The 14,744-nt window shown below is 38.9% G+C and overlaps 1 protein-coding gene across 1 annotated transcript; it reads right to left on the minus strand.

Moving 5' to 3' along the window:
- Positions 1 to 1,031: 1,031 nt before the first annotated feature.
- LOC114560829 (ubiquitin-conjugating enzyme E2 H) lies at positions 1,032 to 10,749 on the minus strand. The gene is made up of 7 exons (XM_028586478.1): positions 10,460 to 10,749; positions 7,293 to 7,369; positions 7,044 to 7,118; positions 6,905 to 6,944; positions 6,133 to 6,185; positions 4,492 to 4,620; positions 1,032 to 1,904 (listed from the first exon to the last, which is right to left on the minus strand). Exons 1-7 carry the CDS (start codon positions 10,510 to 10,512, stop codon positions 1,780 to 1,782), a joined length of 552 nt encoding a protein of 183 aa, XP_028442279.1. The 5' UTR covers positions 10,513 to 10,749; the 3' UTR covers positions 1,032 to 1,779.
- Between the last annotated feature and the right edge of the window lie 3,995 nt (positions 10,750 to 14,744).

Here is a 14,744-nt window from a genome sequence, read left to right on the forward strand (position 1 = left end):
ACTGAATAACAATACTTCTAATAATAAGAAACCTGTGCCCAAATTTCATTTTGAACTACTCCGAGACTGCCACTCTGGAGTTTGACACTTTGAGGAACATTATTTATTTTCTCACTTAACCTCAGTAAAAACTGGTTATCACTAAACCCTGTCTGAGGAGGATTTCCTTGTTTTTGTGGGGGATAGAGAGAGAGAGAGAGAGATAGATATATATATATATGAGAAACTAAACTTGTAGATACATTAGATTTTGGTCGCACCATTTTGGAAAACAACAGGCCATCAACAGCATGAAAAAGTAAATGCGACAGTGTTGAATGGCTGAAACAAAGAGCACTTCTGTCTTAGAACATAAATCATCTTTGATGGACACATTTGCATAAGAATGGGGTGCAGGTGGGGAGTCATCCCACAGACAAATATCTATTAAATCTCCATCTTTACAGGACAATTAGTCTTTTAACTAGTGTGTTATATAAGTATTAAACAATACATTATGATAGGAGTCACCACCCGCAAAAAAAAAACAACTAACTATCCCTACGCAAGTTAAACACCTAATATAGTTCAACACAAGCAATAGGCAAAGTTAATAAGTCAATAATTCAACAAGGACCTGGATAATCACCACCAAACCCTGCCCGGGGTGCGCACGGGCGTCCTCCCCATTTCTACAGCTCCACAAAGCCCTACACAACTTTACTTCTGTGTCATGCCACAATATACAAAGATACTCAGAGAATGACAAACACTTTCCTAAAACGGAGAGGAAGAGGAGGAGATGGGCGTTGAAGAGGAGAAGCATCAGAATGTTGAGCCTTCTCTAGGATTTCTGCTCAGGGGTCAGTACAACACAGGTTTTCAATACGCCATGATTCTCCCTGGATCTCACACACACACACACACACACACACACACACACACACACACACACACACACACACACACACACACACACACACACACACACACACACACACACACACACACACACACACACACACACACACACACACACACACACACACACACACACACACACACACACACACACACACACACACACACACACACACACACACACACACACACACGGTTGATGCGTTGGTTGTTTGATGGTGTGTGTGAGACGTGTCAGCAGGTTTGCACAGAGGGCAGTTCTGTCAGAGAGGACGTCTGCAGCCACACCAGTCTGTACACAATCAACACATGACCGCACTGTGGCCCTCTGGTCTTCAGCTCCTCTGAAGTGATGATTGTAACGGCAACTCCTTGGGGCGGCAGAGTCAAAAAAAAAAAAATAATTGAAAAAGGTGAAAAGGGGAATCCACGCTTATCTGATTTTAAAGTTGAGACCGCTCAGAAATGGTGGATTGTCATCCTGCAGTCCTCGGTCTGTGAGGGAGAGATGCCCGATGATGCAGTAAAATGTTTAATAAAGACGACAACAACAAAAAGAACTTAAGCATGTTATGTCAGTCCTCCGTCCTCAGTCTGGACAAGCAGTGTGAAAGCCTAGATTGAAGCCACCAAAAGATCGCGGAAATGAATGATGCACTCCTTTCTGATCTAAACAGGCTCTCGAGGGCGAAGAGGAGGGTGAAAGTAGTAAGGGTTAATATTCTGCAATATCATACTGCAAATCCTTGTGTAGCAATAAAAATCCTCGTGTTGCTGTAAAAAAATTGTCTTGTTTAAATATGAATATAGTACTGAGTTTCTGCTCTTTAGGAAATGACTGTCTGCTGTGAGGCGAAGGGGGCTAGATCTCCCCGTTCACTACAACTCCATGTCCTGAGCCTCGTCCTCCGAAAAGTCTGACATGGAGCTCTCGGAGGAGGAGTCGCCCCCTCCCTCCTCCTGCTCCTTTAGAGCCTCCTCTGTGGCATACTTCTGGATGTACTCTGAAAAAGACACACAAGGCTCTGGATCAATTGTAGTCACAGTTTATAGCATATGAAAAACAAAAATGCTTTTACCAATTAATAAAACAATCTCAACTCCAAGTCCAAATGTACCACACGGTCTTCATCAGCAGACTGAGTTATCATTGGAATATCTCAGGGGATTAATCTCTTAAAATGAATTTATAATTCAACAAGTCTTTAAGATGGAAAGATTTGGACACCTACATTTTCATGATGACCAAGCAAACTTAACCTGCTGATGAAGTACGTGCGATACAAAGTGCGTTTTCATCAACCAGTTTTTATGCACATTTTAAATTGGGCATAAAAAAAAAAAAAAAAAAAAAAATTCTATAATTTCAAAATACCACTAATTAATTTTCATGCTTGACTGATGTGGAAAAGTGGGTGTAGCTGGAGTCTGGAAACATTTGGATGGTTTTTGGGCCGTAGTCGAAAGTATTAGTGGGGAATATGGCCCTATATACAGTATATGTTATATACCGTATTGGTCAGAATATAAGACAACCCTGATTATAAGATTATATAGTTTTATATGTCAGCATAAAACATCATAACAGTACCAGCAGTTCTTTAGTTTGTAAACAACAATAACTCAGAGGGAGATTCAGATTCTGTATAAGATCTAAATAGTACAATAAAGTGTACATCAGTTGCCAAATTAACAGACAATTACAAGTAATTGTACAAGTTACAAACAAGTCGGAATAGTGCCATCATCATGGTATGAATTGTTTCATATCATATTTAAAAAAAAAAAAAAAAAAATACGGCACATATGGCACAGTCCTAGTTGAAAGCTCCAGAACAAGCGAGTATGTGGATATTGGGCCTCATTCACCAACCGTTCTTACGAAGAAATGTGTTCTTAAACCCCACTTAAGCACTTTTTTTACGAAGATTCTGACATTCACTAATGCTTTCTTATCTTGGATTTGTTCTTAGCTAAGAACAAAATCTACGCACATTTGAGTGATGACGGTTTGCTCTAAATAATTGGTTACTACATTTTATTTAATTCTACATTTGTTTACAATGATAGTATTTTACTGCAATGTATTTTTGATTATTTGTTGAAAAAAACAAAATCATAGTATGCAAAGAAACACAAACACTGCAATTTACATCACCAGAAAAACTTATTTGTTTGGCTGGACCTCTTCACATCCCCACCCCATTCCCGCTGCTTTACACACTTTATTTGCTTACGCTCCCATGGTTATAGAAAATAAAACCATCTTAAAATACAACCATGAATAAAACCAGCCGCATTCAACATATTTCGGTAATCGTAATATGCAAATAAGATTAAGAGAATAACTCTTTATGCAAATACTTTTACTTTTAATACTTAAAGTACATTTAAAATCTGGTACTTTTTACTTTTACTTAAGTAGGGTTGTTATTGTGGTACTTCTACTTTTACTAAAGTAAATAAGTCTCTGGTTATTTGTACTTTTACTTAAGTACTGAGATTCAGTACACCATTGCAACGTAAGTCATCTGCGACTCCAACAATCATCTCAGCGCTTCCCAGGAGGTGCACAGGAAGTGTCATGTCCTTATATGGGAATTTGCGGGGCGTTTTCTTATGCTAATTAGAAACAACTGGCACGTGCTATCAATTATGAAGATGTGGGATTCATCAATCCTAAAAGAACACAGGTGCAAACAATTCTGCTGTTTAAGAACACGTCATGAATCCGACGTAGACTTTTCTTAGGGACTTTCTTAAGAACATATTTAAGAGAAAACTTAGGAAGATATTGGTGAATGAGGCCCATTGAGTTTGAAGCTATAGTGCGTAGTTTCTGTCTCCCCTATGAGGAATTCTAAGTAATGACAACAAAATGGTCGGCGCGTTGACATGACACAAGCCCCACCCCTCCACGCAGTTGCTACGTAGCCAAGGAGGACACGGATGATTAAAAAAGAAATACATGGACTCTTCAGAAGAGGTAATTATCATCACTTGAGTTTCTGCACGGGAAAGTCGCCAAATGCCACAATCTCCTGAACATAGCCATACTGAGAAATCCAGAGAGAGTTGTGTGGAGCTGATAGTCTTAATTAGCTTTGTAGCAACTCATTTGGCAATGGCTTGAATGTAACAAATGTTAATTATTATAAAAAAGTTACGCACTAAAGCTTTAAATCATTTAGTCAGCTGATGATTTAACCAAGTCTGGTCCTCATCAAATTATATTTACCAATTAAAAAGGAACCTGTTAAAATATAACCCGTTATTAATATTCACATGCAGTATTTATAATAAGTCTGTGATCTAAACTATTGGAAATACAGACTATTTAAATTATAAGTCGCAACCATGTACTGACATGACCTATGATTATGTTTGGACTTTTAGCTTAAGTAGCTACAGTAGCTCCTTGAGAAATCACAGTTGCATTCTGGGATTGCACAATATCTAAAATTGTATAGTCCCTAAATGCAGAAATACAGAGAAAACACGGACACCCTACACTAACCATACACATGTTTTTTGCATCTCAACCTCTCATCCACCACTTCAGATTTTCAGCATTAGTCCCTGGTGCGTTACCTTTGATCTTGTGTTTATAATCTTCCGGCCGGTGCAAGTACATGGCAGCTGCGTCCCCGTTCAGTGGATCGATGGGGTTGGGGTAGGCAAGCAGCTGAGGGAGGAACGACTCAAAGATGTTGGTGAGGTCTGGTGGATGTGGGGAAAAAGATCAGTCAGTACAGAGAACAAAGCTACAGAGAAATATACTACGACACAGAGTCATTGCATCATGTGTGTAGCTACAATGATGCACTAGAGGTCTATCTTGTAATGAAATGTTCAAGTCAAACAGCTGTATATGTGTGTGTGTGTATGTATGTATGTATATAATGTACTGTAGCAAAAAAACTGTGCGACGTTTCTATACAGGAAGCGTAGCGTGAGCAGCACATTAGCAGAGCAGCAGCTTCAGTGCACCGTCTACACAGGATGTGTTCAGTCACTGTATTGAGTGTATGTCACCTGCAAACGTGAATATAGGCAATTTGAAGAATTTACCATTTATTTGTGTGTATGTGAATAAACTGTCAACAGATGCAGCTGAGGATGACCTTTTTGTCAGCCTCAAACAACTTTCAGATATATAGATAATAGTAAGGGGTGGCAGTAGCTCAGTCCGTAGGGAGTTAGGTTGGGAACCGGAGGGCCGCTGGTTCAAGTCCCTGTACGGAGTGTGGACTGGTAGCTGGTCGGCTCGGGGCACCGGTCCAGCAGTCGCAGCCTGCCCCCCTCACTCTGACATCTCTCCATTTGTGCATGTATAAGACCTGAATGTTTGTGTATTTCAGGCCTGTGTGTAGTGTGTTCTAACAACAGAGTGAAACATTTTTTAATTTCCCCTCTGGGGATCAATAAAAAGTATAAATTAAACAAATACTGGATTTTGTTATGGATAAATATCAGTTAAATATCTGGGTGTTTTCACATGCACAACAAACGTCTAGCTGAGAGAAACAAATAAACGTACTGTAGTTGTCCCTCTTCAGCTGTGATAAATCTCACACCTTAAACGTGGGGTATACTTGCCGCAGCCAAGTGCCAGTGTGACGTCATGGGAGCGCCGTAACCGTATATACTCGCACGTGGTGGTCGCGACACTAGTTGCCGGGTTCTCCTGAACAGAGGCGGCGCTAATGAGGAAAGGCGCCCTCTGGTCGCGCACTCAAAATCCTGGCACGCCATTTTGACGTCACATTGGCGCGCGCAAGCTCGGCTACGGCGACTGTAAAACGGCCCTTACGCTCTCTATCGTTTAAACAAAGATGGTTTTTAATTTTAAAACCATTTCCATTAAGTCCACTTTTTGAAAAAGTAAACGCACTGTTGAGATAAGCTTTCAATACGACTCAAAACTTGATCAAATGAACTAGGAGTTAAAAGCCTCCAATGTAAACCTACATACCCTCCAGGTGAGCGTGTTTATCACGTTCCTCTCGGCCTCAGAACCTTCTTATCTATCAGTGCTCAATGCATGACCTCAATACAGACAGCAGGTATCACTAAAGTGTAAGACGATTAAAACTGCCTGAAGCTGCACTGTACAGGTTTAAGCTGCTCGCTTTGGGTCTTTTTTATTGGTTATTACAGTCACTCAGTTAATCCGAGTAACCGGTGAAACTACATAAAGCTGTCCCAATGAGAGCTGTGGCTGTGACCTACCGTAGAGAGCTGTCCATGTCTGGTTAATGACATCTAAACACACGGTTCCTGACCTGAAAAAGAAACAACACTTTGAGTACAACATAATAGCCCAGCGGAGGTTGTCGAAGCAAATCAGGGGGGTTGGGTGACCTCAGTGTTTTTTTAGCAGTGGGGGCAGGTCTGTCCAAACAACAACCCCTCTCCCCCCCCCTCCCCCAGTTGTGATTGAACTGTATTTTTTGAGGAACTATAGGGCACTTAACATCTAGAACAGGTCTACAAAATGAATTAGAACAGACCCACCGCGGTGACGTTTTTGGTGGAGCTGTTCGTTTAACAGTCGATTCGGAAAGAAAGCGAACGTTTTGACAATAAACTACATCAACACAACAGTATGTGGAGTTAAACTGGACAGGCCCAATAACATCTGAATTTTCTGCATTTTTTCTACAGGCCTATTTCTGATACCGTGGTGGGAGAAATTCTGCCATGGTGGCCCGCCACTATAAAATCAACACAGAGGAAACACTGGACCTGAACAAGAAACAAAACATCAGCTTCTCCTCAATGTAATACTATGCATCATTTTTTTTTTTTTATGCCAAACATGAGGATATGCTAAATGCAACATTTACAATTATGAAATGATTTACATGTTCTAAGGTTGTTGCCATTAAAATCAATTCACTCTTTGCCATGTTAACTGGTTAAATAAGTATAAAGCAATATATAAAAAGCAATACTTCAATCACTGCAAAGCGATATCCAAAATACTGTGAGCCCCACTTACGCTTCATCAATGTTGGGATGAAAGATTTTATTCATGAATCCTGTGAACAGAGAAGAAGCAGGTTTCAATCATTGCAGAGTAAGATTTAATATGGACATTGCAAGGCGCTGCTACAACACACAGCAGAAATAATTCATACCTATTGATGGTGATTTGAAGGGGTATTTATCTGGCAGGTCCACTCTGACCTTCCACACACCTCCTTCATACGACGCTGAAAAGAAAAGAACAATATACTCAATTGAAAAACATTTCTAAACTAACATTTAATCAGCATCCAGTCAGTGTCACTGTCTAACTCAGTAACACTGACTGGATGCTGATTAAATGTACAGCATGCTGGCGAAATGCTGGTCAATGAGAGGAAGAATCAATGTGAAAAACCTACATCCAGGTGGTCCGTGGAACTTCACCACAAACTCATTCAGTCCACTAAGGATGGTGACCTCATGCTTGCTCTCAATGCTGACGTCTGGTTAAGGAAAAAGGTGAACCCGAAATACGAAAGGCACAGCATTCAAACACAAGTTCAGCAGAAATAAATCAAAAACAGGCTGCAAAGTGCCTCTTTCTCTCTCTGTGAACTTATCTGGGCAGAGGTCAAACATAGGATCAATAACGTGAGCCATGGCAGCAAGATCAATAATGCAGTGTTGGACAAACTCAACCAACAGACACCAAAACAACTTCACACTCAGCACAAGATATCATCTTATCAAACATGGAAAAGATCACAACTAGCACTTAAGACTACAGATGCTATTAATGATCACACCTTCACTTTTCTTTACATACAGGATGGGACAAAACTTCAGCTGTCCAACCCAAACTATTAATCCCTATAAACACACTCACTGTATTAAGCATAAATGTGCTGCCTTCAGCCAGCTGAGCTGTGGGGGAGACGGATGGGAATTTGTATCCGTTTTGCAGGTAACTACAGCTGGAGACGATGTGAGGTGACTTGGGTGGGAAGGATGTGTCATAATCACAGCTTGCGGTGACAGAAAGAGACAGGAGACCGAGCCCACTGTCTGTCAGCAACACACAAAGGTTGGGCGCATTCAGTCAACGACTATGCGAGTCTGACACAATGACAGATGGAGAAGAAAAAAAAAAAACTCTAAAACCACACAAGTGAACTGTTCATCATCCTTTCAGAAAACCCTCTGTCATCTCCACCCCCAACAATCTAACCAAGGTAACGCCAAACGGCTGGAGCACAAGTAATCACGCAGCTAGATAGCTTGTGAGGAGGCAAAATAACTGTATAACAGAGAAGTTTTGAAAAGCTTAGTCACTCAGTGGAAAAAAAGGTTCACAAACCACTGAGCAAGAAGACAAGGGCAGCTGACGCAATGGGATGTGTGAAATGTGCATTTTTCTCTTATCTGCAGTAAACTTTATATGTAGACTTTATATTTTTGGACGTACACTGATGTTTGTGTCTGTTTGGAGCAGAGGACAGTAAAATAATCTGAGAGCAGACATGGCAGGAGGCCAGAATCAGCTGTGCTCTCTGTCACAGTGGTTCAATCTAACATATTTGATTTAAAACCACAACATGAAACTATGTATGGCCTCTCCTGTTAAACAGTGGTGCTACACTTAGGATTGGAAACTGCAAGAGCAAGAACTGATGTATCCTAACATGTTTTTCCTGGTCGACCCCCCACTATCTATTCTTGTATTTCTCATCCATACTTAATAATGGCATCAATAAAACAATAAGCTTTTTTTGGTGTTTTTCCTTTGTTTGCATCTTTTTATAGACATGACTGCCCAAAAACTTTAAATTACTTGGGACTTAAATACAGTGCACATAAAACTATTTTTCTTAACTTATAGCATCTGAGGTTTAAGGTTTTTAAAAATGGTAACCTTAACATACTGAGTTATAAATAACTAAAGCTATACTCAAGCATGATTATTTTTATTTTCAAATGAAATTTTAAAAATCTTTCTGGTAAATTGACTAATTGTTTAGTCTATAAAATGTCACAAAATAGTGAAAAATCCTCATCACAATTTCCCAGAGCCTAATGTGACATCTTCAAATAGCTTGTTTTGACTGACCAAGAGTCCAAAACACCAAAATATTTAGTTTAAAAAATTAAAAACATTTAGAAAGTGGAACCAACAAGTGTACAATTTTTCGCTTGCTACTGTAAATGACGATTATCAAGATTTTTGCGGAAGAATTTTCCTTTGCTCGACTAATGAATTACTCAACTAGCTTATTGTTTCAGCGCTAGTTGTCTATCGGTACCTCTATGATCGGTACATTGCTCAGTACTGGATGTTCCCAGCCTAGGTCCCTGCATGTGCCCCGTACAGCATGCTTGTTGTTCCTCGATCAGCTGTGTGTTAAGCCCCGCCCTCCTACCATGTTCCGGATGGTAACAGGCTGACCAATCAGAGAGCAACATCTAGCTGCAGGACAAAAACAAAACAATTCAGCTCACGCTGTCAGAAATCCTTTCATGCAAACTTCAGCTGATAACTGCAAATAATTAGTAATAATACAAAAAATATACATTCGACGATTACTTATTAAAAAAAGACTACACCAGGCTGCTGTAAACTAATTAAGAGATAACATCACGTAACATCAAAGACTGTTGAGAAAAAAAAATATTTTGTCTTTTTTAGCATAATTAAAATTCGATAATAATTATATTTTTGGCTTCATATTCTTTACTGTATAATCTGTGGTAAACACGCCAACCGTGACTATGAATATTATTCACTCTGAATACAATTTATGTTTTCTGCAATTCGCCAGATTATTTTTTGTATTTGGGAAACAATTTAAAAAGCACAAAATGTCAAAATCTGGTTTCTGTGTTCTCCAACGTTACTTAATGTAGTCAGACTCAGAGTCATTTGTCGAAAATCGTCTCTGTTACGCTACATCGACCTTATTTGTTCTCACTGGGTGATAGCATGCTACACGTAACAACGGCTAGCTACCTTGACGTTAACGTTACTAAATTATGAACAAATAAATATGTCTTTCCAAAGCACCGTCTCCAAAATGTAAAACAGTATTCGCTAATCCTTCACATTGTGTTGTCAGTCCGGTGGGACCACTTATTATTGACCAACAGGCTAACTTCGCTTCAGAGCTAAGGCTAACAACGGGTATATTGCGTAAGATTCCGTGATTGATGCAAACAAGAGCATTGCTAACACTTAGCAAGCTAACGCTGGCTAAAAGGCGAGTGAGTTCTTAAACGTGTAGCTAGATTCTTCGCTATTCTGCTAACGAAACAGTGAGCTAGCTAGCTAGCTAGCTAACGTATGCCAAACTACATAATCTAACGTTAGTCACAGAGCTAACGTTAACGTTATCCATTAACATCAACGTGTTTAGCTTTGAACACTTTTAACCAAATCTATTAATATCACAGAGCGAGTAGCAACATAATACATGTTTTTAGCAGCCATGGGGAACAAATGCTGTATTTAATCAACACTAACGTTAGATAGCTGGCAATTATTATAAAACAGGCCTATTTGATTTAGGCTTGTTTTATGTTCAGAAAAGGATACAGTTTCACCACGTCGGTATCCATTCGCCTCTTGCCCGGACTTGGAGACGACATTTTTGTATTCCTTTCAGAAGTGATCTAAAGATACTGCGGCGATCACACTACCTCTATGTTCCAGCTTGAAAATACCTACAATCCGTCTGGACTTTGTCAACAGCCTTCCCACAATGTCCATAAACGAGATCCTTGCTGCAACATCGCCCACTTTTCTCTCAGCGGATCTTCAGTGTTTGTGTCCTGTCCTGAAGACTGCCAGTGACCAGCCTAAGGAGAGGAGGGGTTCGGGTATAGACGTACACTCTACAGAACACAATTTACACTGTTAGTGTGCCATTTTATAACGGTGAATACAAATGCTATAATCATTCATGCAAAGATGGAAGTCGACATTTAAATATTAGATGTGTTTCTGACTTGTTTTTTGGTGAGGTTGGTCAAATAGTGCTCAACGCTCAAGTGCGTGCCTTTCTATTATGCCTACATCTATGATGAAATTAGCATTGAAAGGCTGAAAGACGCACTTTAGGCCAAAGTTGTGTTTCTTCACAGGCACTGTGTCCACTAATGATGTGAATCATAAAAATGAATAGTTAACTTGTTATTTTAGCCTTTAGTTTTGTAAATATCTATTAATTGGTGAAGGAATAACAGGTCCATTACAGCCAGTACAAGGATACAAGATAATACAAGGTCACCTAGCTACAACTAATGTAGCCCACCAATGAACCAATACAGCTACCGCAATAAATTCTATGTTCATGCAGGTTATAATGTTCAGGCTTTTTTGTTCTATTTTTTTTAGATAACTATAGATTTATAATTTATATAGAGTATAGATTTGAGTTTATGGTCATTTTAGAGAATAACCTTTTTTGCTGAAGTTGCACTGCATTATAATGAAAAGCTTTCTAATATTGCCCTTCATTCATATATACAATTAAATGTGTTCCCATCTGGAGTAAAGAAGAAAACTACAAAAACTAACAAGGTGCTTCAAAGTGAAACAAAAAAGAGAAATCACATTCCATTCAGCCCCTTTCAATCCCACTCACAGTGTTTATTCTCATCACACATCACAAACCAAAGCTCCACATCTCAAGAGATAAAACTATTTACAATTAGTAAATAATATTATGTTGATAAAAAAGGTGAACTTGATTTAGATAAGATGGACTGCAGTCAAATTAAGAAATGCACCCTGAATCTCCGTGAAAGCTGCAGATGTATGTTGCTTGCCTACTGTTGTATATTGAGCATTGTATAGGCTACAGTTTCTACATATTGTTATGCTACTGGTACTTCTGTCTGCTAATACCAGCCATTACAACAACGCTGGTATTGTTTATTTTACCTTGTGTGTGTGTGTGTGTGTGTGTGTGTGTGTGTGTGTGTGTGTGTGTGTGTGTGTGTGTGTGTGTGTGTGTGTGTGTGTCATCGTGGCAAAATGTGGTCATGTAATGCCCTTTGAGGCAAAGGTGTGAATTTGGAAATGAAAGTCTAGACTATGTATAAACTACAGACCATCTGCGATGGGATCACCAAAGCCACAATGCCCAATCATGCTCAGACCACACACAACTTCGGACTTCAGCCTTCTCAACTTCACACCTATAAAGTTACGTGCTTGCACTGAATGTGACACTATCACAGTGACAAAATCTGTCACAGACAGACAGACATGAACACCTGGTTAAATACTGAAAACCACCACTACAGTAGGTGTCTCCAGGACTACATTTTGCCACACACACACACAAACACACACACACATTAGAGCTGCAAAGATGAATCGATTAATCAATTGGTTGTCAACTATGAAATTTGATCATCGATTTATTGTTTTAAAAATTCCAGCTTCTTAAATGTAAATATTTTGTAGTTTCTTTACTGCTCTATGACAGTAAACTGAATATCTTTGAGTTGTGGACAAAACAAGACATTTGAGGATGTCATGTTGGACTCTGGGACACACTAATGGACAGTTTTCACCATTTTCTGACATTTAATAGACTAAACAACTAATTGATTAATCAAGAAAATTATCGACAGATTAATCAAAAATGGCCTGGCTTCAGGTCCCTTGCTTGTCATATGATGACAACAAGAAAAAAATCCTTTGTTTTGCTGATATTGTCAGATGTGTTCCTCCATGTGGAGCCAAGAAGAGAGCCATGCATGTGACATAAACAAAATGTCTGATCATGTGACCACATGTAACAAATGTAAACAGAGTACACCACTTGGCTTGATATTATTAAGCTGTACTGTAAGTTCCCTATCATTACTTGATAATGTGGCAAACGTACATCAGCTGCCCTTCTTTTGAGTTACCAGAGCTGTCACTGCTCTTTGTCATGCTGTAGGTATTTATGTACATTGGAGTGTGAACATCTCTGTGTTTATGTATTCAGGGCATGGCAGATTTGTAATGGAGTCACCCTTGTTAGCGTCTGTGCGCCACATTGTTCAACCCATACCAAATTGCATTGTCATGACAAAGGTGTCATTTAATGAGACTGTGAAACAGAGTTACACTTTATTTCAAGTCAGATCCATCATTTAATGCCTGAAGAAGACTATTGGCCTTTCATGTTCCCATATCAATATACAATAATACTTTGTTAGGCCTATTTTACATGGCAGATTTAAATAACATAATTCAGAATCTCTTAATGCATGGACAAACAAAAATCATAAATGTAGTGCATCTCCCAGTCAAACTAATTACTTTGGATGAGATGGTATCAAGTGATGACCTCCATTAATCTGATTAGATCACTGGAATGAGCCAAAGTTGTCAACTCATCTCCAGTTTAATCTCATTAACACAGCTGCAGCTCATTGTTCAGAAATGTCATTACTGTCAGTGACATTTCATACTTTGTCATTACTGTCAATGACATTTTACTTTGTGATTTTAATTGTGCACTGTGTTTTAATATGTATCATATTGTATGCTTTATGTAAAGCACTTTTTTTTGTTGAAAAACGCTATATAAATACATTTTACTTACTTACTTACTTACTGACTTACTTCATAGACTGCTTCATTGTCTACTCGCTTTCAGTCTAATTAGAGGAATTCAGTCACTTTCATAGGAATTATTTGGAGAGACTATGTTACATTAACTGAGGCTGAGATTTTTTCTGCTAACAAATGACCAATGTAAACCTCTGGTTAACATTTTACCACCTGGCAAAGTGAAGTTTTTAAGTCAGAAGGAAACTTGTGAAAGAACATGGTGAATGGCATGGATCTCAAGTTGATTGATCCCAGCAGAAACAGGCTAGGAGTGCAATACAAAAAGTTGTTTTATCGTAACAACTAACTTGCTTCCCGATACCAATTCCAATACCTGAACTTGCGTATCGACCGATACTGAGTACCTATCCGATACCAGTGTCCTATATTTTATTATGTTTCAACAGCTGTCTACTACTATCCCTGTATGGATGCGATATTATTTCTATCTTTGTTCTCAGTCTGGCTCAGGTTAAACTCTTTGTGAAACATAAACAAACACAAACAATGAATGCCACAGAAATTTCTTTTATTATGCAGTTTGACAGTCAGTTATAACGGAAAAAGAACATAAATAAACTACTTTAACGTTGATTTTCTTTAGGGCTTTATTACGTGGTATCGGATCGGTGCATAAACTCCAGCACTTCCCGATACAGATACCAGCGTTTTAGGCAATATCGGCATAGGCATCTCTAGTAAGAGCTATAGGGTCTTGACAACAAGGGCTACAACAACGCAATCAAACACACTTCTGTTGTGGAGTGTTTTGGTGTAATGTTAAGAGTGTGAACTGCAGGAAAAACAACACTGAAAATACAAACAAAAGAGAGTTTGATCCAATCATTTCATGGTCATTATCTGCTCTGTGACAGTCACTGGTGCAACTCATGGTTACAATTCTTAATTAAAAGCCTTAAAAGCCATAGCAGTTTATCATGGGATTGATATGTTTTCAGCCTATTCCAATGATCTTCAAATGCAGATTACCACGTAATCTGCATTCTGCAAGATCATAAAATAAGTAGTTTTTTTGTTGCCTTTTGGCAGGTTATAAGTCATCATACATCTTTACACATTTTAGTAGGAGAATGACTTGACTATAGTAGCTATAGTCATTAAGTAGACACATTACAGTCCGAAAGGTCCTGTGACATTAAACTGAATGGTGCAATATTAGAGACAAATCCAAGTCTTTTCATACAACATTACTTTGATCCCTTTATTTGCTTTAGGGTTGTTTAATTAAAGGACGCCTTGTAAA

This window comes from Perca flavescens, chromosome 8, assembly GCF_004354835.1.
Source record: "Perca flavescens isolate YP-PL-M2 chromosome 8, PFLA_1.0, whole genome shotgun sequence".
NCBI lineage: Eukaryota > Metazoa > Chordata > Actinopteri > Perciformes > Percidae > Perca > Perca flavescens.